This window comes from Anas acuta, chromosome W, assembly GCF_963932015.1.
Source record: "Anas acuta chromosome W, bAnaAcu1.1, whole genome shotgun sequence".
Taxonomy (NCBI): Eukaryota; Metazoa; Chordata; class Aves; order Anseriformes; family Anatidae; genus Anas; species Anas acuta.
This window is the reverse complement of record NC_089016.1, coordinates 3,078,337-3,104,085: the sequence shown is the minus strand read 5'-3', so window position 1 is coordinate 3,104,085 and position 25,749 is coordinate 3,078,337. Positions and strand designations below refer to the sequence as shown.

General features: G+C 52.3%; 2 protein-coding genes across 2 annotated transcripts; one reads left to right on the top strand and one right to left on the bottom strand.

Annotated features, from left to right (window-relative positions):
- The first annotated feature begins 9,664 nt into the window (after window positions 1-9,664).
- LOC137847494 (olfactory receptor 14A16-like) lies at window positions 9,665-10,702 on the top strand. The gene has a single exon (XM_068665762.1). The coding sequence runs from the start codon at window positions 9,764-9,766 to the stop codon at window positions 10,700-10,702; it is 939 nt and encodes a 312-aa protein (XP_068521863.1). The 5' UTR covers window positions 9,665-9,763.
- Window positions 10,703-20,551: 9,849 nt separating this feature from the next.
- Window positions 20,552-21,466, bottom strand: LOC137847123 (olfactory receptor 14J1-like). Its single transcript, XM_068665405.1, has one exon. It carries the CDS (start codon window positions 21,464-21,466, stop codon window positions 20,552-20,554), a length of 915 nt encoding a protein of 304 aa, XP_068521506.1.
- Window positions 21,467-25,749: the final 4,283 nt, after the last annotated feature.

Genomic DNA, 25,749 nt, shown 5'->3' with positions numbered 1-25,749 from the left:
GATCGCAAAACCAGGATGAGGAGATGGATGGGGCATTCTACAAGCAGCTGGCAAAAGTTGCACAATCACCAGCACTTGTTCTTGTGGGGGACTTCAACTTCACAGACATATCCTGGAAATACAATATGGCACAGAGTAAGCAGTCTAGGAGGTTCCTGGAGAACATGGAAGATAGCTTTCTGACTCATCTGGTTAGTGAGCCTACAAGGGGAGGTGCTTTGCTAGACCTGTTCACAAACAAGAGAAGGACTGGTGGGAGATGTATGGTCAGGAGCTGTCTTGGGCAGGGTGACCATGAAATGGTAGAGTTCTCTATTCTTGGCAAAGTCAGGAGGGGGATCAGTAAAACTGTTTTCTTGGACTTCCAGAGGGCAGACCTTGAGCTCTTCAGGACACTGGTTGGCAGAGTCTGTTAGGAGGTGGTTCTGAAGGGCAGAGGAGTATAGGAAGACTGGGCACTCTTCAAGAAGGAAATCTTAATGGCTCAGGAGCAGTCTGTCAGCACATGCCCAAAGACAAGCTGGTGTGGAAGAAGACTGGCTTGGCTGAACAGAGAGTTGTGGCTAGAGCTCAGGGAGAAAAAGAGGGTTTATGACATTTGGAAAAGAGGACGGGCCACTCAGGAGGAAGCTCAGTATTAGGGCAAGTTCTCTTTAATATCTTTACCGATGCAGTCTGTATCAGTCCATGGCAAATGGCAGGACTGTGTTTCCACCCCTGGGGCAGTTGATTCCAGGTGTATTGGACACCCCTGAAGTGAAAGAAAACAGTGGCCTTCACAGTGCTCTCAAAGGGATGGATAAAAATGCATTAGTGATATCCATTGTGGCATACTACAAGGGAAAGGAGATATGTTCTCTTTATGATGTAGGACCTCTTGGAAAAGTTTCTCCCTTGCCTTCTCTTAGAGTTGGTGAGCCCCTTGAGAAAGTTTCTCCACAGACAATACAGAAGCCCATTGGAAAGAAGAGAGACTTTCTTCATACTGCTGGAGTTGACTAGCCAATCCATCCACCGTAGGTTTCACCTGACTTTCAGCATTGTTTTCTCTTGTTTAGAGGAGCTACTGATACTGGCATAGGCTGGTTCTCTGGCCCAGACATGGTGCTATCACATTGGTTGGATTAGCTGCAGGGCCTGTCACAGATGGAGTGTCACAGGAACCGGAGTGGCTGCAGGGCTTGTTACAGGGTTGGAGTCGCTGATGGGCCTGTCACAAGAGTTGTTGTGGCTACAGGGCCTGTTGCAGGTGTTGTAGTGCCTGCAGAACCCATCGCAGGAGTTGCTGTGGCTGAAGTGCCTTTCAGAGGAGTTGTAGTGGCTGCCGGGACTGTCACAGTAGTTGGAGTGGCTGCAGGACCTTTGGTATGTGTTGGAGTGGTTGCAGGGCATAACACAGAGGTTGAAGTGGCATTGATTGAGGCTCAGTAAGCAGAGGTCAACTCCCAGCATGTTGATTTTTGTCTCTTGGGAATGGCCGTGGTGATCACACTACTTTTTCAAGGGTTTCTCTAGATTGTTTGGATTCTGCACTTGTTCAGGGGTGAATTTTCAAAGCATTGGAGGTGTTCAATGCTATAGGTACCTACCCATATCCTCCCTCAATCCCTGCCACTCCTAACTCTCCTGCCTCTGGACAGATCTCTGGATGGCATTCTTAAATAATTGTCTGACGTTAAACAAAAGCTGAAACACATTAATGAGACATATCAATAGGAACATGCTGGTTTGACCATCCCAAGGATACTCAAAGCTTTGCAGATCTATTGGGAGTATCCTGGAGGAGAAGGGGGAGATGAAGGAGACAGGGAGAGTTAACAAGTGGGAAAAAGTGTCCCCCTCTTGTCCTCTCCATGTCCCTGTCTACCGGTTCTGGGGGCTGAGTATCAGGAGAACAACTGGTGCTGCTGCTAAAGACTGAGGGAAAGAAAGCATTAAATACCTCAGCCTTTACCTCATCTCTTGTCACTATGTTTACGCCACCTACAATAAAGGATGAAGATTTTCCTTAATCCTCCTTTAAAGTATTTCTATAAACAGTTTTGATTGTCTTTGACAGTAATAGATGGATTGAGCTCCAGCTGGGCTTTGACATTTCTAATTTTGCCCTGCACAGCATCATAACATTTTGGACACAGCTCTGGACAAAATGACAGCATGCATGACAAGAAAGCACAGAAAAGGTGGAACCTGGCAGCCTGCAATCCCTTACCCTTCTGAGACTGTGTTGCAATTCCATTCAGCTGGTTACTCCTGTATTATCCAAACTTGCCTGCAACTCCTGATGCTGCTCTCTTGTCAGAGATAGCACAATCACGCGAAGGTTGAACCGTACACCTACAGACATTAACAGCTGGAAGAATGGAGCGTCAGTGTGGGGGAGCCTTGAGAAACTGCATGAATATGCCTACAGAAATCTCCTGACATTTACAAGGAGAAAAGTCTAGTCCTGCACCAGAGGAAGAGGAGCTCCACACATCAGGGCAGCCTGGGACCCTGCTGAGTGAGCAGTGCCCAGGAGGAAGAGGAGGGCCTGGGCACCTGTAGTGGGTTTACGTGGCAAGGTTTTGGTAGCAGGGGGCCATAGGGGTGGTTTCTGTGAGAAAGATCTAGAAGCCGCCCCATGTTTGGGAAGGGCCCCGTTGTTTTCCAGATCTGAGCCAATAAGCGATGTTGTTTTGCGCCTCTGTGAGAGCATATTTAAGACAGGGAAAAAAACGCTGCGCCACACAGCAGCCGGGAGAGTCAAGGGAGTGAGAAACAGCCTTGCATGTGCCAAGGTCAGTGTAGAAGGAGGGGGAGAGGTGCTCCAGGCGCCGGAGCAGAAGTCCCCTGCAGCCTGTGGTGAGGACCATGGTGAAGCAGGATGTCCCCCTGCAGCCCATGGAGTACCACGGTGGAGCAGGGTTCCACGCTGCAGCCCATGGAGGAGACCACGGTTGAGCAGGTGGCCCTGCACCGACGGAGGCTGCCGCCTGTGGAAGACCCCTGCCGGAGCAGATTCCGGGCCGGACCTGTAGCCCGTGGAGAGGAGCCTACGCAGGAGCAGGTGACCTGGCAGGAGCTGCTGCCCGTGGGGGAGCCAGGTTGGAGCAGTTTTCTCCTGAGGGATGGACCCCGTGGTATGGACCCATATCTGGAGCAGTTCTGGAAGAGCTGCTGCCTGTGGGAAGCCCACGCCGGATCAGTTCGTCAAGGACTGCATCCCATGGGTGGGACCCCACAGCACAGGGGACGAGAGTGACCAAGAAGGAGCAGCAGAGAAGAAGTGCTGTAGACTGACCATAACCCCCATTCCCCCGTTCCCCTGCGCCGCTCGGGGGGAGGAGGTGGAAGAGGGTGGATGGGGGGGGAGGTGCTTTTGGTTTCTTTCCTTTGTTTCTCACTTCTCTCGCTTGTTAGTAATGAGCAATAAATCTTACTATCTGTCTTCTTATGCTGAGTCTGGTTTGCCCGTTACACTAATTATTGCGTGATTTTCTCGTCCTTATCTCAATCCTTGAGCCCCTTTCACATATTTTCTCCCCATTCCTCTTTGAGGAGGGGGAGTGAGAGAGCGGCTGTGGTGGAGCTCGGCTGCCCACTCAAGCGGAACCACGACAGCACCACCATGGATGCCATACGAGCAGTGTTGCCTGCTCACCATGAACCAGGCCAGATTCCTACAGAGCTGCCTTACGAGGAGCACGGCCACCAAGAAAATCTCAATTACCAGACTCATCTCAGATCTGGTGAGACACCGCATGGAAGAAGGTCTACAGCCAGCCCGGAAAGAGGTGGAGGTGTAAGAGTCCCAAGGACTGCATGGGGTGGAGAGGAACAAGGGCTGTAGCAAAGCTGAAAGTCCAAAGAGGACCAAGTTCTTTGTGTCCATGGCTATGGCTGTTGTCAGTGTCACTGAGGCCTATCAGGAGACAGCTTATCACTAAAGTGCCAGGGCCTCATTGCCTCCTGACACCCAGCCATGAACCAGGCAGAGGTCGTACCACTGTCCTGCACTTGGCAATGCACATCCCCATCTCCTACTGTCCCGGAAAGAGCTCTGAGCAATGTGTGAAGAGAAAGGATCTCCCTTCCCAGAGGCCAGGGATCAAGGCTCAGCCTTTGTGCTTGGTGAAACATATCCAGTTTTTCCAAAGATCAGTGTCAATTTCACATTGCCTTTGTCTCCTTGGCCTCGTCGCCTCCAATGTTTGGCTCTAATGAGCTCCAAGGGAGGCTATGTCAGTGTTGGCCCCTGGGGAGAAACTCCAGAAAACTTGCATCTGACTTGGACTTCTTGAGAGTGTTCTTCACTTTCCACTCAGTGTCTGAGGTTCATGAGCTCATCACCAAAGCCATTGGAGAGGTGATTCCAATGCCTTGGGCTGGGGCCCCGTTGCTGAGCTGGGCCAGGCTCCTGGGACAGAGAGAGCTCATGGAAAGAGGGCCCTGGTGCAGAGAGACAGCTCTGCCCAGGAGCAGCTCCTCTGCACAGAGCAGCAGGGCTGGGGGCTCTCACCACAGGTGGCACGGGGAGAGGACAGAAGGAGAGAGGGGCTGAAGGCAGTTGGGAGTGGGAGAATGCTGAGAGCTGACTGCAGGAGAAATCTCCGCAAGGTAAGTCTCTGGCTGCAGGGCCATGCAGCTGCAGGTCCTGGAAGGGTCTCCTGCTGGGTCTTGTTTCTAGGAGGGCACTGGGCAATGCAGTAGGCTTTGAGAGTCCTGCTGGGTTTTACTGCAAGGGGAGGAAGTCTGACAGAAGACCCTCAGAGTGCCCTAAGCCAGGTGCCCCCAGTCAGCCCAGAACACCCTGCCCTGGCTGGCCATGCAGAGCTCAGATGAGGAGAAGCCCACAGGCTCCTTCTGGCTGAGAGCTTCTCCTGGAGACAAGGTGAGGATTTGGTCCAGCTGCACTCGGACTGGGGCTTCTCTGCTCTAAGCTGTCTCCAGTTTCTTCTCAGGAAAACACTCGAGTGGGATTGTGCTGCAGCTCGCAGAGGGGTAATACAGGGCAGCTGAGAGCAGGAATGGTTGGCAGGTCTGCTCTGCTCAGTCTTCACCAGGGCACAGTCCTGGCACACACAGGGTTTCACTAAGAGTGTACATGACCTGTCAGGGCATTCAACTGTCTCATACATTGGCCATTTGCCGAGGCGATCGGCTCCGGGGCAGACGCGTTCTGCAGCGGAGCGGGGGATAGGGCCAGGCAGGGCTAACTTTCCGGCATCGAGCCGACTTCAGGGAGCCGCCAGGAGCCGGCAGCCCTCGTGAGGGAGGCTGACGAGGCGAAGGCGGAGCCAGCAGCGCCCCCTCCCCGGCCGTTCAAAAGCTGCCCCTAGGAAGCGCGAGCGACCAGGAGCGCGGCGAACAGGACGGGCAAACAGGGCGTGGCGCGTCAGAAGGGAGTGGCGCGGCAGTTAGCGCGGCAGGTCGCGCAGGCAGGGCGAGCAGGCAGGGCGGAGAGCTACCCCCGCCCACACGAACGCCTCTTAACGACGGTCTTTAGCTAGGCGATAATGGTCTCCACAAGGCACGGAGCGCTCTGCAGGAGGTCGGTACACACCCAGACCGACTGCCCGTCAAAGAATGCAGCGGTTCAGGTCACTGGATGCAGGGAGTGTCAGAGCCTGCTGCTGCCATCGGCGGGAGGCAGAGACGCTGTGTGCGTGAGATGTGAGCAAGTGGATGACCTGATCCGCATGGTGGCGGAGCTCAAGGAGGAGGTGGAGAGGCTGAGGGCCATCAGGGAATGTGAGCGGGAGATAGACTTCTGGAGCAACTCCCTGCAGGGCCTCAGGGAGAGGTACCGGGGTGAGACCCCCCAAACGGGGGTGGACTCCCTGCCCTGTCGCCGTCGGACAGAGGGAGGGGATCTGGGAGTTGAGGAGGAGTGGAGACAGGTCCCTGCGCAACATGGCAGGCGACGCCCTCCCCTTCCGGCCCCACCTTCCCAGGTGCCCTTACAAAACAGGTTTGAGGCCCTGGAGATTGAGAGACCAGCAACTGAGGAAGAGATAGAAAGTGTTCCCAGGAGGATGCCTAGGGCGAGGAGGTCGACTCCACGCATCAGGACTGCCTCCACCAAGAAAGAAAGAAGGGTGATTGTCGTGGGAGACTCTATCCTTAGGGGGACAGAGGGCCCTATTTGTCGGCCTGACCCTACCCGTAGGGAAGTCTGCTGCCTCCCTGGGGCCAGGGTCAGGGACGTAGCCAGGAAGCTCCCCAACCTGGTACGCCCCTCAGACTATTATCCTCTTTTGATAGTCCAGGCAGGTAGTGATGACATTGATGACAGAAGCCTGAAGGCTATCAAAAGAGACTTTAGGGGGCTGGAACGGTTAGTGGACGGAGCAGGAGTGCAGGTAGTATTTTCGTCCATCCCCACGTTGACAGGGAGGGGTACGGAGAGGACAAGGAAAGCCCACCTGTTAAACACGTGGCTCCGGGGCTGGTGCCTACGCAGAAATCTTGGGTTTTTCGACCATGGGGCACTTTACAAAGCACCTGGTCTGATGGCCGTAGACGGGTCCCTATCCTTTAGGGGAAAAAGGATCCTGGGCCAGGAGCTGGCGGGGCTCATTGATAGGGCTTTAAACTAGGTGAGAAGGGGGATGGGGCTGAAGCAAGGACTGTTGGGGCTGTGCCAGGGGAAGCAATGGCAAGGCCGGAGGATAAGGTAATGGCCCAGCTGAAGTGCATCTACACCAATGCACGCAGCATGGGTAATAAACAGGAGGAGCTGGAAGCCATCGTGCAGCGGGCAGGCTACGACTTGGTTGCCATCACGGAAACGTGGTGGGACCAGTCTCATGACTGGAGTGCTGCGATGCCTGGCTATAAGCTCTTCAGAAGGGACAGGCAGCACAGAAGGGGTGGCGGTGTGGCTCTCTATATTAGAGAGTCTTTCGATGTTGTAGAACTCGAGGCTAGGAATGACAAGATCGAGTCCCTTTGGGTTAGGATCGGCAGGGACAACAAGGCTAGTGTCCTGGTCGGGGTCTGCTATAGACAGCCGAACCAGGATGAGGAGACGGATGAGGAGTTCTACAGGCAGCTGACAGAAGTTGTGAAATCGTCAGTGCTTGTACTCGTGGGGGACTTCAACTTCCCTGACATATCCTGGAAGCACAACACAGCCCAGAGGAAGCAGTCTAGGAGGTTTCTGGAGAAAGTGGAAGATAGCTTCCTGACGCAGCTGATTAGTGAACCTACCAGGGGTGGTGCCCTGCTAGACCTTCTCTTCACAAACAGAGAAGGACTGGTGGAGGATGTGATTGTCGGGAACAGTCTTGGGCAGAGTGACCACGAAATGGTGGAGTTCACTATTCTTGGCGGGGCCAGGAAGGGAACCAGTAAAACCACTGTATTGGACTTTCAGAGGGCTGACTTTGGGCTGCTCAGGACACTAGTTGGTGGAGTGCCATGGGAGGCGGTTCTGAAGGGCAGAGGGGTCCAGGAAGGCTGGGCGCTCTTTAAGAGGCAAATCCTAATGGCGCAGGAGCGGTCTATTCCCATGCGCCCAAAGATGAGCCAGCGGGGAAGAAGACCAGCCTGGCTCAACAGAGAATTGTGGCTTGAGATTAGGAGAAAAAAGAGGGTTTATAATCTTTGGAAAATTGGGCAGGCCACTAAGGAGGACTATAAGGATGTAGCGAGGCTGTGCAGGGACAAGATTAGGAAGGCCAAAGCTCGTCTGGAGCTCAATCTGGCTACTGCCGTTAAAGATAACAAAAAACGCTTTTATAAATACATCAACACAAAAAGAAGGACTAGGGAGAATCTCCATCCTTTACTGGATGCGGGGGGAAACTTAGTTACAAGAGATGAGGAAAAGGCGGAGGTGCTTAATGCCTTCTTTGCCTCAGTCTTTAGCGGCAAAACCGGTTGCTCTCTGGATACCCAGTACCCAGAACTGGTGGAAGGGGACGGGGAGCAGGATGTGGCCCTCACCATCCACGAAGAACTGGTTGGTGACCTGCTACGGCACTTGGATGTCCACAAATCGATGGGGCCGGATGGGATCCACCCAAGGGTACTGAGAGAACTGGCAGATGAGCTGGCCAAGCCCCTATCCATCATTTATCAGCAGTCCTGGCTATCGGGGGAGGTCCCAGCTGACTGGCGGCTAGCAAATGTGACGCCCATCTACAAGAAGGGCCGGAGGGCAGACCCGGGGAACTACAGGCCGGTCAGTTTGACCTCAGTACCAGGGAAGCTCATGGAGCAGATCCTCTTGGGAGTCATCCTGTGGCACTTGAAGGGCAAGCAGGCGATCAGGCCCAGCCAGCATGGGTTTATGGAAGGCAGGTCCTGCTTGACGAACCTGATCTCCTTCTACGACAAAGTGACGCGCTGGGTGGACGAGGGAAAGGCTGTGGATGTGGTCTACCTTGACTTCAGCAAGGCTTTTGACACCGTCTCCCACAGCATTCTCCTCAAGAAACTGGCTGCTCTTGGCTTGGACTGGCGCACGCTTCGTTGGGTTAGAAACTGGCTGGATAGCCGGGCCCAAAGAGTCGTGGTAAATGGAGCCAAGTCCAGTTGGAGGCCAGTCACTAGTGGCGTCCCCCAGGGCTCGGTGCTGGGGCCGGTCCTCTTTAACATCTTCATCAATGATCTGGATGACGGCATTGAGTGCACCCTCAGTAAGTTTGCAGATGACACCAAGCTAGGTGCGTGTGTCGATCTGCTCGAGGGTAGGAAGGCTCTGCAGGAGGATCTGGATAGGCTGCACCGATGGGCTGAGGTCAACTGTATGAAGTTCAACAAGGCCAAGTGCCGGGTCCTGCACCTGGGGCGCAATAACCCCAAGCAGAACTACAGGCTGGGAGAGGAATGGTTGGAGAGCTGCCAGGCAGAGAAGGACCTGGGAGTGATGGTGGACAGTCGGCTGAATATGAGCCAGCAGTGTGCTCAGGTGGCCAAGAAGGCCAACGGCATCCTGGCTTGTATCAGAAACAGTGTGACCAGCAGGGCTAGGGAGGTGATCGTCCCCCTGTACTCGGCTCTGGTGAGGCTGCACCTTGAGTACTGTGTTCAGTTTTGGGCCCCTCGCTACAAGAAGGACATCGAGGTGCTTGAGCGGGTCCAAAGAAGGGCGACGAAGCTGGTGAGGGGCCTGGAGAGCAAGTCCTACGAGGAGCGGCTGAAGGAGCTGGGCTTGTTCAGCCTAGGGAAGAGGAGGCTCAGGGGTGACCTTATTGCTGTGTATAAGTACATTAAAGGAGGCTGTAGCGAGGTGGGGGTTGGTCTGTTCTCCCATGTGCCTGGTGACAGGACGAGGGGGAATGGGCTAAAGTTACGCCAGGGGAGTTTTAAGTTAGGTGTTAGGAAGAATTTCTTTACTGAAAGGGTTGTGAGGCATTGGAACGGGCTGCCCAGGGAGGTGGTGGAGTCACCATCCCTGGAAGTCTTCAAAAGACGTTTAGATGTAGAGCTTAGGGATATGGTTTAGTGGGGATTGTTAGTGTTAGGTTAGAGGTTGGACTCGATGATCTTGAGGTCTCTTCCAACCTAGAAATTCTGTGATTCTGTGATACATCTCCTAAGCATTATAAGGGCAAATCAAACTAATAAAATATCTGCAGCTCTGCTCATCATTCAGATGAGGTGTTTGCAACAGCACTGCAAAGCTCATGTCTTATTTGTGGACTGAACATGAGTTTCCCTTACTCTCCTCTTTCATTCCAGTTTTTCTCATTTAATTCTGCTTTCTTTCTCTCTTTTTTTTTTTTTTTCCTTTTTTTTTTTCCTTCTCTTCAACAGACAACTGGGTCAGCAAATGCCCAACATCAGCTCTTTGAGCGAGTTCCTCCTGCTGGCATTTGCAGACACACGCGAGCTGCAGCTCCTGCACTTTGGGCTCTTCCTGGGCATCTACCTGGCTGCCCTCCTGGGCAATGGCCTCATCCTCACAGCCGTAGCCTGCGACCATCACCTCCACACCCCCATGTACTTCTTCCTCCTCAACCTCGCCCTCCTTGACCTGAGCTGCATCTCCACCACTCTTCCCAAAGCCATGGCCAATTCTCTCTGGGACACCAGGGCCATCTCCTATGAAGGATGTGCTGCACAGGTCTTCTTTTTATTCTTCTTGCTTGGAGCAGAGTATTCCCTCCTCACTGTCATGGCCTATGACCGCTACATTGCCATCTGCAAGCCCCTGCACTACGGGAGCCTCCTGGGCAGCAGAGCTTGTGCCCAGATGGCAGCAGCTGCCTGGGGCAGTGGCTTTCTCAATGCTGTCCTGCACACGGTCAATACCTTTTCCCTGCCCCTCTGCCAAGGCAATGTTGTGGACCAGTTCTTCTGTGAAGTCCCCCAGATCCTCAAGCTCTCCTGCACAGATGCCTACCTCAGAGAAGTTGGGGCTCTTGCGTTTAGTTTTTCTTTAGCATTTGGGTGTTTTGTTTTCATTGTGGTGTCCTATGTGCAGATCTTCAGGGCTGTGCTTAGGATGCCCTCTGAGCAAGGCCGACAGAAAGCCTTTTCCATGTGCCTCCCTCACCTGGCCGTGGTCTCCCTCTTTGTCAGCACAGCCTTTTTTGCCTACCTAAAGCCACCCTCCATCTCTTCCCCATCCCTGGACCTTGTGGTGTCACTTCTATACTTGCAGGTACCTCCAGCAGTGAACCCCCTCATCTACAGCATGAGGAACCAGGAGCTCAAGGATGCAGTGAGAAAACTGTTTCTATATGTGCTTCTCAAGCATAAGTACTGATACCATAATTGTGATTCATATCATAACATTTTTCTCATTAGCAACATTACCATAATATAACCATTAATAATAACCCTGTCAACATGTTTGAGAAACTGAGGTGCCAATTTTCATATCATTTTGTGCATTATTATTTTCATAAATGTTGATATTGTTTTAAATGGTCTTATTATTTATATGTATACTTCCTCAGAATTATTTTGACTAAATCTTCTAATTTACCTATAAAACTAGGTTTCCAGTGTACATAAAGACAATAAAGAATCCATCAGAAATTCATCGATCTCATCTGCCGTCTCTTGCCATCAGCTCTGGAGCTGGTGGAGCAGCCCCAGCACACAGGAAGGGCTCACGGCCAAGAGCCCAGCTGCCACACGGAGGAGCAGCCCCTCACTGCCCACTGGGCTCTGCCTCCCTGGCTTGGGGCTGCTGCTTCTCTGGAGCCATGGCCATGGCCAGCAGCAGGACATGGCCTTTTCACTGTTGCTCTCTTTTGGCTTCCACATTGTTCCTCTGTGCTCTTGCATTTCTCTTAGCCCTCAGATCTCATGTATCTTGGTGACAGTCCTGTTGTCTCTGCAGTGGCATCCCTGTGGCTGCAGGCAGCAGCAGGCAACGTGCAGCCCTGGGTCACAGCTAGCCTCCCTGCTAGCACCACAGTAACAAAAGGGGCTGCTCAGGGCAAACCCAGAAGCCTGGACACCTCTTGCAAAGCTGCTGTAAGACATCCAGCCATGGAGTTACTCCCTGCTTTTCTGTTTTCTGGGATTTTTCCTGGAGTGAAGGACACAGGCTGAAAGTCCCATCATGATTTGTGAGGAACCAAGGGCTGGACCAAGAGCTCCCTTTGTGGTGGCACATGCCCAAGCAGACAACAACTGGTCTTGGACTCATCTACATTGGAATGGGTCCCTGCAGTGGGGCAGATAGCCAGTGCCTACCTGGAGAGGAATCTGGAGCTGCCAGATGGGGCAACCCAGGGAAAATGTGCTTATTAGATAGTGATTAGAACCTCATAAAAGGAGTGACCAAGAAGAGTCTGGGAAAGGAAAAGGAAAATGTGAGGTGTCCAGGGGCTAAGGAAGACTCTGCAATTCCTGCTAAGGTGGTGAAGAGCCAGCAGGTGAAGACACATAAGAGTAATTGAGGACACCCTCCTTGAAGCCTCGTGGGCCAGGTCTGGTACAGCACTCACCTGCCCTTTGTGCCCTTAGAGACATCCTATGGCCCTACCAAGCATGGCCCTATAGTTCTGAGCTATCAGGGCAGGTGGAAAGGGGCTCAGCAGCAGAGATCCCCATGGAGTTGGGTCTGATGACCACCTGGAGCAGAATGGGTGTGGTGCAGTCCTCCAGGGGACCCTGGGCACCACAGCCCCCTGGATCTGCAGAGCAGAATCGCCAGCTCAGGACCTTCCATTTCCTGATCCATGGCTGGTCCCAGCCTGAGGGCTGCTGGGGAGGCCCAGAGCCACCTTTGTCCCAGCAGCTGTGGTGGCCATGCCCTACAGCACGCTGCAGTGGGAACTGCCCTGGGGCTATCCCATACTGGGCTGATGGGCTGGGCTACTGGGGTGGGCTGGGAAGAGGGCAGGGTGGTGGGGGGAGGTGGGCAGAGGCTAGGCTGCGATAGGCAGTGCCCGGCAGAGGGCAACAGCAGCATCAGGGAGGGTGGGAGCATGCAGGGGAGGGCTCCCAGCAGGGCTTGGTGCTGCAGAGCCAGGGATGCGCAAAGGGAGCCCAGAGCTGCAGGGGAGAGGAGGCCGCTCTGGGCCTTTGCTGGCCTGGGCAGAGCAGGAAGGGGGCCCAGGGCATTCGTCCCCTCACCATGGCCTGCCAGAACCTGCAAGGTGGTCATGGAGCGTCCAGGGCCAGGCTCTGCACTGTGGCAGTGAGCCCTGCCTGTCCTCCTCCTGACACACTCCATGCAGTGGCTGTAGCAGAGGAGACCCCTAGCCAGTTCCTGCATGAGCCTCTGCCCCCCGCTTTGCCCCAGCCCTCTCCAGCAGCATCCTTGCTGCTCTCTGATGCACACCAGGACCTCCCAGTGCATGCCAGCCAGCACATCTGCTGAGGGCCAGTGCGGCTGCTGCAGGGGCAGGAAGCTCAGCATGGCACATGCAGCCACCTGGGCCTGGGCCTGCCTCTCCCCTTAGCCTCGGCCCCGGCCTTGTCTCTGCTGGCAGGAGCTCTCTTGGCATGCACTTCCTGGCCTCCCCTCACTTGCGCACAGCTGCTGCCCACTCAGGCTGCTGGCACAAACGTGTCCTCACAAGCAGCACCACCCCTTGGGCTGCTTCTCCTGGCCTCCCCCACCACACTGCCTTGACTCCTTGTTTCTGCTGGGCCCCCTCATTGACACGCAAATGTGTCCCTTGGTTGTTGGCTCCATCTGCCCTGCCCCACAGGATGGTATATATGGGGTGGGACATATTACTGTTACATGTGGAAGTGTTTTTGTAATCCTAATTCGTGATGGCACAAAACCACAGTTCTTTCACCAGTGATCTACATCCTTCTTCAGGTGAATTTTCTGGATCTCTATTCATCACAGGAGGAGAAATACTGATGGTCATGAGCACTTGCATTTCATTGCTTTCTCCATCATGGTGTACTCCCTCATCTTCCAGGCACTTCCATCCATCTTGAATAAACAATCCCTGTTGAATGTCCCCTTTCCAGATGCCTGTCTGGACCTATGAACTTCCCATGGTTCTACTGCTTCTTCCTCCCCTTACTCTTTGATCATTCAGACCACTCTGACTGACCCAGTTTCTGCTTTGAGCTTCATTGCGTTCAAGCTTGCCGATTGATTAGCAGTCATCCTAATTGTTTCTGTAGCAAGCTCCTCATCATTTATCATTGAATTAAGATCATATGGAATAATACTAATCTTAATACCTATAATTTCTTATCAATCAGTATAAAACACTTAATCTACAGTCATCCTTTTGTGAGGATAAGCCAGTGAGGTAAACCTGACTGGAGACATACAAGATGAGGAGCTTGCTTTGCTGTTTGGAAAATTGCTGCATGTTTTCTTGTTGTTTGTTTTAAAATAAGGAAAAACCCTTCTGTGCCTGTGTGCAGCCAGGTCTCTAAGGAAAGCAGGTGGGAGCTGGTGCAAGGGGGCTGTAACATCCAGCTGCAGACTTCAGCACAGAAGTGTGGTGCAAGGAAAAGTGATGCAAGCACCAGGTGGCCAATGAGAGAAATGTCAGGGTTGAGGTGGTGAGGAGCAAGGTTGTCCGTACATTGTCAGACCTCAAAAGGCTGCTTTCCCTCCCTATGGATGTCTCCATAGATTAAGCGCTGGATTAATATCAATTGAAGAAAGATGCTCAAAACAGAAATGCAATAAAATTCACCCTTTAAAATGAGAGGAGACATTTATTAGGTGTTTTTTGAAATCTTCCTCCTTAACTACACTATGAAAGCTCTCCAATTAGTTCTCCAAGTCTTGAAGACTTGAATAAAACTATGGAAGACATATGTTTGCTTAGGAGTTTCTGCATTTTAATGAGTTCCATGGTGGATTTTGGTGCTCAGTTTGTGAATGTCAGATACTGAGAGGAGAATGATGCAATTGCTTGAGCAAGTAAAGTCAGAAGGAGAAGTTGAAGTGACTTGGAGTATTAATGGGCCCCACTGAGGGCTGTTACCAAGAGATTCTCCTCAGGGACTTGTTAGGGCAGATAATTGGACGCCATGATTCCAGATAGGCAAAGCACTGTGCTGAGAAAAGTCTTGGTTTGTTGTGCTGAAGTTAAAGGGCCAGGTCCTGACTCCAGCCACTAGAAGGGAATGTCCTGCACTCCCATGTGATTCTGTGATTCTGTAATAGAGGAAAGGTAATGGAAAGGGGTTATGGACTAATCTTGGCCTCAAGGGATATTGCGGTAAAAAATTAGAACGGTGGATTCCTGGCAGGGTATGGAGTGGCATTTAGATTTAGGTATTGATGCAACAGGTTAAAACAGGGTAAGGCCCTTGCATGACTGCTTTAAGTCAGCTTTATGGTGGGATCAACATTACCTGAATATGAATTACCTCTTCAAAATAGTTAGCTTCTGCTGTCCAAGCTCCTCTTTCCTCCCCCAGATCTCACATCTCTCCTGGCCAGGCTCCTCCTGCCTTCCCCTTAAAGAAGTTTTTCCCAATATCCAACCTAAACCTCCTCTGGTGCAACCTTAGCCTATTCTTCTTTCTCCTATAAAAGGACACGTGGGAGAACAGACCAACCCCCACCTCACTGCAGCCTCCTTTAAGGTACCTGTAGAGAGCAATAAGGTCACCCCTGAGCCTCCTCTTCTCCAGGCTGAACAAGCCCAGCTCCTTCAGCCGCTCCTCATAGGACTTGTTCTCCAGGCCCCTCACCAGCTTTTTTGCCCTTCTCTGGACTCATTTGAGAACCTCGCTGTCCTTCTTGTAGTGAGGGACCCAAAACTGAACACAGTACTCGAGGTGCGTCCTCGCCAGAGCCGAGTACAGGGGGATGATCACTTCCCTAGCCCTGCTGGCCACACTGCTTCTTATACAAGCCAGGATGCTGTTGGCCTTCTTGGCTACCTGAGCACACTGCTGGCTCATATTCAGCCGACTATCCACCAATACTCCCAGGTCCTTCTCTGCCTGGCAGCTTTCCAACCACTCATCTCCCAGCCTGTAGCTCTGCTTGGGGTTATTGCTCCCCAGGTGCAAGACCCGGCACATGGCCTTGTTGAACATCATACAGCTGGCCTTAGCCCATGCGTCCAGCCTATCCAGATCCTCCTGCAGAGCCTTCCAAGTGCTGCATGATGACACTCAAGATAACCTGTTCCATGAGCTTCCCTGGTACTGAAGTCAAACTAACAGGCCCATCGTTTCCTGGGTCCACCCTCCAACCCTCATTGTAGATGGGTGTCACATTTGCTAGCCACCAGTTGACAGGGACCTCCCTGGGTAGCCAGGACTGTTGATAAATGATGGAAAGTGTCTTGGTCAGCTCTTCCACCAGTTCTCTCAGTATCCTCATGTGGATCCCATCCAGCCCCACTTACTTGTGTACATCTAAGTGCTGTAGCAGGTCTCCAACCATGTCCTCATGGATTATGAGAACCACATTCTGCTCCCCATCCCTTTCCACCAGATCAGGGGGATGAGTACCCAGAGAACAACTGGTCTTGCCACTAAAGACTGAGGCAAAGAAGGCATTAAGCACCTCAGTCTTTTCCTCATCTCTTGTCACTAAGTTTCCCCCCACATCCAGTAAAGGATGGAGATTCTCCTTAGTCCTCCTTTTTGTGTTTCTGTATTTATAAAAACGTTTTCTGTTATCTTTAACAGCAGTAGCCAGAGTGAGCTCCAGATGAGCTTTGGCCTTTCTAATTTTGTTCCTGCACATCCTCATAAGATCCTTATTGTCCTCCTGAGCGGCCTGCCCTCTTTTCCAAAGGTCCTAAACCCTCTTTTTTTTCCTATGCTTTAGCCACAGCTTTCTGTTCAGCTCTCTGTTCTTCCATACTGGCTGGACTTTGGGCACATGGGGATGGACAGCTTCTGAGCCTTTGAAGATTTTTTTCTTGAAGAGTGTTCAGCCTTTCTGGACTCCTCTGCCCTTCAGACCTGCCACCCAAGAGACTCTGCCAACCAGTGTCCTGAACAGCTCGAAGTCTGCTTGTAGAATGCCTCATCTCTCTCCTCATCCTGGTTTGGCGGTCAATAAGATATCCCCACCAGGATGCCTGCCTTGTTGGCCTTCCCTCTGACCCTGACCCATAGGGACTCAATAATATAATTCACAGACTGAAGTTCTGCAACATCCAAACACTCCCTAATATAGAGAGCCACACCACCCCTTCTGTTCTGTCTGTCTCTTCTGAAGAGCTCATAACTAGTCATTGCAGCACTCCAGTCATGGGAGTGGTCCCACCAAGTTGCAGTGATGGCAACCAGGTCACAGCATGCCTTTTATTTCTTTTACTTATTCGCTATTGAGCAATGGCTACAGTTATATTATATTGTACATGCAATAATAAAATCTCTGTTTATGGCCCAGAGGAATTAGGCACGTCAAATGTCACTCAGATGTCACTCTGCCATCTCCAATATCACCTGGTGTCTGCATCTGAACAGCTCCCTCTTGGTCTCTTTCTCTATTCAAAATGCTGAGAGCTGAGACAAGCAGCTTACATAGAGCTGCCTGGTTTGTGCCCAATGAATCAAGGTAAGAGGAATCCCAACTCCTGTGGGATACTGTGAGGCACAGGGAGGCAGCTAAGCCCCCTCCTAGCCTCTGAACTGCAAACAAAATATGGGATGCCTGGTTTGACTCAGCTGAAACCCTTCCCTCAGCAGGGGGAGGGAGATCCTTGGGTGGGTGTTCTGCCTAAAACCAGGACATGGAAAGGTGATCCTTGGTCATCATACCTCTTCTGAAATGAGGAAGGAAAGTGGTCCCTCTGCAGTGGAGGGAAGGAACATAAATGATTACTTCGGTGTGATTCAAATTTGATTCCCCTGGAGGCACAGGGACTTGTCAAGATCCCCCTTTGTTGATGAGCTGGGCCAGGTTCCTGGGCCCAAGGGGAGCTCCTGGCAAGCGGGCAGCGCTGCAGAGAGATAGCTCTGCCTGGGAGCAGCTCCTCTGCACAGCACTGCAGCAGGGCTGGGGGCACTGCCTGCAGGGGACAAGGGCACCTGAGAAAAGGGAGGGAGATCATAGAATCATAAAATCATAGAATATCCTGAGTTGGAAGGGACCCTTAAGGATCATAGAATCATAGAATCATAGAATATCCTGAGTTGGAAGGGACCTTTAAGGATCATCAAGTCCAACTCTTGACACCGCACAGGTCTACCCAAGTTCAGACCATGTGACTAAGTGCACAGTCCAATCTCTTCTTAAATTCAGACAGGCTCAGTGCAGTGACTACTTCCCTGGGGAGCCTGTTCCAGTGTGCAACCACCCTCTCTGTGAAGAACCCCCTCCTGATGTCAAGCCTAAATTTCCCCTGCTTCAGCTTAACCCCGTTCCCGCGGGTCCTGTCACTGGTGTTAATGGAGAAAAGGTCTCCTGCCTCTCGACACCCCCTTACGAGGAAGTTGTAGACTGCGATGAGGTCTCCCCTCAGCCTCCTCTTCTCCAGGCTGAACAGGCCCAGTGCCCTCAGCCGTTCCTCGTACGTCTTCCCCTCCAGGCCTTTCACCATCTTCGTAGCCCTCCTCTGGACTCTCTCCAACAGTTTCATGTCCTTTTTATAGTGTGCTGCCCAGAACTGCACATAGTACTCGAGGTGAGGCCTCACCAGTGCAGAGTAGAGCGGGACAATCACCTCCCTCGACCTACTAGCGATGCCGTGCTTGATGCACCCCAGGACACGGTTGGCCCTCCTGGCTGCCAGGGCACACTGCTGGCTCATATTCAACTTGCTGTCTACCACGACCCCCAGATCCCTCTCTTCTAGGCTCCTCTCCAGCGTCTCATTACCCAGTCTGTACGTGCAGCCAGGGTTTCCCTGTCCCAGGTGCAGGACCCGGCACTTGCTCTTATTGAACTTCATGTGGTTGGTGATCGCCCAGCTCTCCAACCTATCCAGATCCCTCTGCAAGGCCTTTCCACCCTCAACAGAGTCCACAACTCCTCCAAGTTTGGTGTCATCAGCAAACTTGCTCAAAATACCTTCTATTCCTACATCCAGATCGTTTATAAAAATATTGAAAAGTACCGGCCCTAAAATGGAGCCTTGAGGGACCCCACTCGTGACCGCCCGCCAGCCTGACGCAGCCCCATTTACCATAACCCTTTGGGCCCTGCCCGTTAGCCAATTGTTCATCCATCGTATGATGTTTTTATTTAGCTGTATGGTGGACATCTTGTCCAGTAGGATCCTATGGGAAACTGTGTCAAAAGCCTTGCTGAAGTCCAAAAAAATCACATCAGCTGGTTTCCCTTGGTCCACCATATGGGTGATCTTATCATAAAAGGAAATCAGGTTAGTTAGGCAGGACCTACCCTTCACAAACCCATGCTGGCTAGGACCAATGACTGCTTTGTCCCCCAGGACAAAATATATCTCACTCAATTCTTGTCATCCTGTGGGGCAGGGGAGAGGGAGCTGACAGTCAAGGGACACATTTGGGTGACAAAGAGGGGACCCAGCAGAGACAAGGAGTCAAGGCAGTGGGGTGGGGGAGGCCAGGAGAAGCAGCCCAAGGGGTGGTGCTGCTTGTGAGGACATGTTTGTGCCAGCAGCCTGAGTGGGCAGCAGCTGTCTGGAGGTGAGGGGAGGCCAGGGAGCACATGCCAAGAGCCCTTCTGCCAGAACAGACAAGGCCAGGGCTGAGGCCAAGTGGAGAGGCAGGCCCAGGGTAGGGGGCTGCAAGGGCCATGCTGAGCTTCCTGCCCCTGCAGCAGCCGCACTGGCCCTCAGCAGATGTGCTGGCCGGCACGCACAGGGAGGTCCTGGCATGCATCAGAGAGCATCAAGGAAGGCGCCGAAGAGGGCTTGGAGTGAGGCAGGTGGCAGAGCCCCATGCAGGGTCTGGCTGGGGGTCCCCTCTGCTGCAGCCACCGCATGGAGCATGGCAGGAGAAGGGCATGCAGAGCTTGTGGCGGCCACAGTGCAGAGCCTGGTCCTGGATGCTCCATGACTGCCTTGCAGGTCCTGGCAGGCTGCAGTGAGGGGACAAATGCCCTGGGTCCCCTTCCTGCTCTGCCCAGGCCAGCAAAGGCCCAGAGCGGCCTCCTCTCCCCTGCAGCTCTGGGCTCCCTTTGCGCATCCCTGGCTCTGCAGCACCAAGCCCTGCTGGGAGCCCTCCCCTGCATGCTGCCACCACTCCCTGATGCTGCTGTTGCCCTGTGCCGGGCACTGCCCAGCCCAGTCCAGCCCCTGCCCACCTCTCCCCACTTCAGTGTCCTCTCCCCAGCCCATCACAGCCCAGCACAGCCCAGTCCAGCCCAGCACAGCCCAACAGCCCAGGCTGGGCTGGCCCCAGGGCAGTGCCCACCACAGGCTGCTGCAGGGCTCTGGACATGGCCACCACAGCTGCAGCCTCTCGCAAGGCACCACAGCTGCTGGGACAAAGGTGGCTCTGGGCCTCCCCAGCAACCCCAGGGCTGGGGAGAGCCATTGCTCAGGAAATGGAGGTCTGTGAAGCTATAGGACTCCTGGTCTCTTGCCACGGAGATCCCCAGCACAGAGTGCCTGTGTCCCGCAGGGCCATTCCCAGTCTCCAGGCCAGCACAAGAGGCCTGTCCCAGGCACAGGGCAGCTCCAGATTCCCCTCCAGGATGACATTTGCCATCAGTCCCGTCGCCTTTGGGACACTCCCTGGCCAGTAAAAGGCCAGATACTATTTGCTGGCACCACAGCTGCTGGGACAAATGCAAGTCTGGGCTTCCTCAGCAGCCCCCACGCTGGGGCCAGCCATGGCTCAGGAAATGGACGTACATTAGGCTGCATTCTTCTTCACCAATGGTGAGGGGCAGCCCCAGAAGGCACCTGGGCCCCTTCACAAAGTGGCAGCTGGGCTCTTGGCCCTGAGTCCCTCCTCCATGCTGGGGCTGTTCCACCTGCTGCAGAGGAGATGAGAAGAGACAGGTCCTGAGACCATTTAATATCTCATGGCTTCTTTATTGACTTCCTCTGCACAGGAAGATTGGTTTTTAAAGTACCACAGATGACTGAGTCAAAATAAAATTCAACAGGTAGAAAGATAAGAAGAAACTTCTTTAAATAAAAATAATACTATCAGATGTTTGAAAAAGTAATAATAAAGACAATTTCAAAATATTTTCCTAACATTTTGTGAAAAACCCTGTTACTAGTTTTAACATGAGGGCTTATTACTGATGCTTAAGAACAATTTATGCAAGTAATTTCCTTCCTGCGTTCTTCAGTTCCTGGTTCCTCATGCTATAGATGAGGGGGTTCATTGCTGGCGGTACGACTGAGTACAGAAATGACACCAGAAGGTCCATGGATGGGGAGGAGATAGAGGGTGCTTTCAGGTAGGCAAACATGCCAGTGCTCACAAAGAGGGAGACCACGACCAGGTGAGGGAGGCACATGGAAAAGGCTTTGTGCCGGCCCTGCTCAGAGGGCATCCTCAGCACAGCCCTGAAGATTTGCACATAGGACAGCACAATGAAAACAAAACAACCAAATGCTAAAGCAAGACTAAAGACGAGTAGTCCAACTTCCCTGAGGTAGGCATGTGAACAAGAGAGCTTGAGGATCTGGGGGATTTCACAGAAGAACTGGTCCACAGAATTGCCTTGGCAGAGAGGCAGGGAAAATGTATGGGCAGTGTGCAGGACAGAATCAAGAAAGCCACTGCCCCAGGCAGCTGCTGCCATCTGGGCACAAGCTCTGCTGCCCAGGAGGCTCCCATAGTGCAGGGGCTTGCAGATGGCAATGTAGCGGTCATAGGCCATGACAGTGAGGAGGGAATACTCTGCTCCAAGCAAGAAGAATAAAAAGAAGACCTGTGCAGCACATCCTTGATAGGAGATGGCCCTGGTGTCCCACAGGGAATTGGCCATGGCTTTGGGAACAGTGGTGGTAATAGTGCCCAGGTCAAGGAGGGCGAGGTTGAGGAGGAAGAAGTACATGGGGGTGTGGAGGCGGTGATTGCAGGCTATGGCTGTGAGGATGAGGCCGTTGCCCAGGAGGGCAGCCAGGTAGATGCCCAGGAAGAGCGCAAAGTGCAGGAGCTGCAGCTCGCGTGTGTCTGCGAATGGCAGGAGGAGAAACTCACTCGCTGAGCTGATGTTGGACATGGAGGCTTTCCAAGCATGAAAAAATCATTAATAAATTAAAAATAATAAAATATTAAATTAAATTAATTAAATAAATAAAAAGCTTTAATAACTAAGACATACCTGAGAAAAACTTGTTCAATTTTTCATATGACCCCCCTGAAACCAATTTTCCCCTTTCAGACAGATGTTTAGCAGGTCACTTTCATATGCTCTGCTTGATGCTGCCTGAGGGTGTCCCTGGGAGCAGGGGACTCTGCTGTGGGCAATGCAGGAATAAGTCCTGACCCATAGCCAGAGGTAAAGAGGAACATGGGGTAATCTCAGATTCAATTACCTCATGATAAAGAACTTTTGTGTTGTTTGTATTGTTATTTTGTATTTCCTTATTGTTACTGATAATTCACCCAACTGCACGGCAGGGCTGTGGGGATTTATTTCTTGTTTTCTGTCTAGCTGCCCACCCCACTCCTGAGGACTTTTTCTAAGGCATAAATCCCGGGCAGTTCAAGTGAAACCTTGTGGATCCTCAGACTCAAGGGGATGGTGCCTTCAGTGCAATGTCCTTCAGATAGAACAGACAAGACTGGTCTCATTTGACCTGTGCCTCATTTGACATTTTGTGGTGCAAGACAATTGCACTCAGAGGATCATACAGGCATAGAATGAATATCCTGACATGGAAAGGACCCACATGGATAACCAAATCCCACCCCTGAATTGGTACATGAACACCCAAAAATCTGTCCATATGCCTGAGGGGGTTGTCCAAATGTTTGTTGAATTCTGGCAGCCTGTGACCACTTCCCTGTGGTGCCTGTTCCAGTGCCTACAAAACCATGACAATGCTGGGAATAAAGGAATCCAGGTTCAAAGGGCATATCTCCAGACCCTGTCCCTGTCCCTGTACCCCCTAACCAGCCAAGCACACCGAGGGCTCACTCCATGTGCATCTGAAAGCCCCATCCCCTACCAGCCTGGAAACAAGAACAGCAGCATCACGGCCAGGTGGAGAAGCCAGCAGGAATGCCAGCGTGCTGCTGCCAGGGGAGGCAAGGCCAGGGAGGGACAGACAGACACTCAGCAGACCCTTCTCTGCTGCAGCTCTGCCTGAAGAGGAGTCAGCTCCTGCTGGAGACACCAGGGGCTTAGGGCAGAGGCTGTGCTGGTGGGACAGGAGAGCAGGGGGTGGCCCAGGGAAGGCACCTGCCCTGCAGGGGATGGCAGGGAGGTGCCTGAGCCCTCCCTCACACAGCATTTCTGGCAGCAGCTCCCTCTCACTGCCTGCACATGTCCCTGCTGGGAGCTGGTTCTGTGTCCACGTTTCCTCCCTGTCCATGTCCTGCAGACCCCATCTCACAAGCTGTGTGCTCAGATTCACTCAGATTCCCCTCCTCTGCAGGAATCTGAATGCGCAGAATCCAGAAAAGCCTTTCGTTTCAAGTAAGCCAAGCCCCAGTCTTCCACTGGAAAGACCCCATTATAAATATTGTTCTCTAGAGCACCTTCTGCTCCTCACTGGAGAAACAGAGAAAACCATCCTGAGAGATGCTATCAGCCATAAGATGTACCAGCTGTAGACAACCTCGTTGGGAACTGCATCTGCATTGTTCTGCTGCCAGAGACTCACAGTGCCAAGAGCCTGCAGATCTGTCCTGCCACACGCTGCCCTCTGTTGTTGCGCTCCTCACTGGCTCCAAGCCCTCTCTCCTTCTCTCCTCTCCCTGTGTCACCTGCAGTCCGAGCCCCCAGCTCTGCTGCACTGTGCAGAGGAGCTGCTCCTGGGCAGAGCTGTCTCTCTGCAGTGCTGCCCGCTTGCCAGGAGCTCTCCTTGGGCCCAGGAGCTTGGCCCAGCTCAGCAGCACAGCACCCGACCATGGCATCACTTGCTCTGTGCCATTGGGCTCCCTTGAGGTGTCCCCAGGGCCTCAGGGCTGACAGCTCCTGAAGGCAGCAGAGTCTCTGCTGGGGTGTGGTGCTTGAAGCAGACTGAAGTCATCACTGACTGCTCTTTGCTGAACATGGGAGAGACAGATTTTACAAGTGTGATTTCTGCTGTTAGAGTGCTATCAACATACTGCTGGTGTTCAGGAGCTTCCCCCTGCTCCAGGGCAGTCTGAATCAGTCCATTGCAAATGATAGGGCTGGGTTTCCATCCCTGGGGCAGTTGATTCCAGGTGAAGTGGACGCCACTCCAAATTAAAGCAAACTGTGTCTTGCATGCTGCTGGCAAAGGAATTGAGAAAAATGCTTTAGGGATATCAATCGTGGCATAGCAGTAGGCTGCCTTTGACTCCAGTTTGTGTTGATGGAGGAGGGAGATCATTCGAGATGCTGGGGATAAGGTAAAGAATGACATGCCATCTCACTCACCCCAGCTGAACATTAGAGCTGACAAAGGATGCCCAGAGCTTAGAGAGAGAACAGAGCTTAACAGGAGAGCTACTGTACGCCCACATGGACGAGTTAAAGTTGCCCCATCCAGAAAGGCAGATGCATTGGGAGCCCAACTCAAATATTTCTGTGTAAGTGCACACAGCATGGGAAATAAGGGGAACTGGAGGTGTGTGTGCAGTGCGGTTGCAGGGTTATGATCCCGCTGCAGTGACTGAGAGATTGCGGGACATCTCCCATGACCAGAATGTGGCCATGGACAGCTCTGTGATTTTAATAAGGGCAGGCCAGGAAGGTAAGATGGTGTAGTTGCTCTTTTTGTGAGTGAGCAACTTAATCTATGCAGCCCTGCCTAGGAGGGGACAAAGTGCAAGTCAAGAGCCTATGGGTAAGGATTAAAGGGCAGGCCAACTGGGGTGATGATGTGGTGGGTGTTTATTACAGGCCACTGGATCAGGAAAAGGAAGTGGATGAGGCCTTCTACAGGCAGTTGCAAGTTTCCATATGTTCTCAGGCCCTGCTTCTTATGGGGGACTTTATCCACCCAGATATTTGCTGGGGAAACAACACGGTTCAGAACAAATGGTCCAGGTGGTTGCTACAGACCACTGCAGATAACTTCTTGATGCAGGAAGAAAGTAAGCCAACAAGGAGAAGGGTGCTGTTGGACCTGGTGCTAACAAAAAGAGATGGTCTAATTGGAAACACGAAGGTTGAGGGCAGACTTGGCTGCAGTGATTATGAGATGTTGGAGTTCAAGATCCTGTGAGGAGGGATCAGGGCAAAAGAAGGACTGCAAGCCTGGATTTCAAGAGAGTTAACTTTGACCTCTTCAGGGACCTAATTGGAAGAATCCCCTGGGCCGGGGTCTGAGAGGGAAAGGGGGTCCAGGAGAGCTGGCTGATATTCAAGCACCACTTCCTCCAAGCTCAGGGTTGGTGCATCCTTACAAGAAAGAAAAGCAAAGGGGGGCAGGAGACCTGCATGGATGGGCAAGGAGCTCTTGGGAAAAAAAAACAGGAGAAGAAAGCGTACATGATGTGGAAGAAGGAACAGACGACTTGGGTGGAATTTAGGAACATTGTCGGAGAATGCAGGGGTGCAATGGGGAAGGCCAAGGCCCAGTTAGAATGAAATTTAACGACAGACATCAAGGATAACAAGAATGGATTCTTCAAATACATCAGCAGCAAAAGGAAGACTGAGGGAAATGTGAGTGCTCAGCTAAAGTAGGTGGGTACCTTGGTGATGGTGGATACAGAGAAGGCAGAGTTACTGAATGCCTTCATTGCTTTGGTCTTCACTGCTAAGGCTGGAACCCAAGCACTACTGAGCCTGGAAACAACAGGGAAAACCTGGAGGGTAGAAGACTTTCCCCAAGTTGAAGGGGATTGGGTTAGAGGTTATTTAGGCAAGTTGGACACCCAGAAATCTATGGGCCCCAATGGGATGCAACCGAGGGTGCTGAGGAACTGTCAAACATTATTGCTAAGTCTCTCTCTATCATCTTCAAAAGGTCTTGGATAAGCACATGGAGGAAAAGAAGGTGATCAGAAGCAGTCAACATGAATTCATCAAGGGGAAGTTCTGTTTGACCAACCTGATAGCCTTCTACATTGAGACTAATGGCCGGCTGAATGAGGGGAGAGCAGAGGATGTTGTCTACCTCGACTTCAGCAAGACTTTAGACACTCTTTTCCATAACATCCTCCTGGGCAAGCTCTTGGATTGTGGGATCCATGAGCACACAGTGGGGTGGATCGAGAACTGGCTGAATGGCAGAGCTCTGTGTTGTGCTCAACAGTGCCCCCAGGGGTCAGTACTGGGTCCAGTGCTATTCAACTTAATAATCAGTGACCTAGATGAACAGGCAGAGTGCACCCTCAGCAAGTTGGTGGGCAATACAAAGC

Coding starts and splice junctions, on each gene's coding strand:
- LOC137847123 (XM_068665405.1), bottom strand. CDS start 21,466: ATGTCCAACATCAGCTCAGCGAGTGAGTTTCTCCTCCTGCCATTCGCA.
- LOC137847494 (XM_068665762.1), top strand. CDS start 9,764: ATGCCCAACATCAGCTCTTTGAGCGAGTTCCTCCTGCTGGCATTTGCA.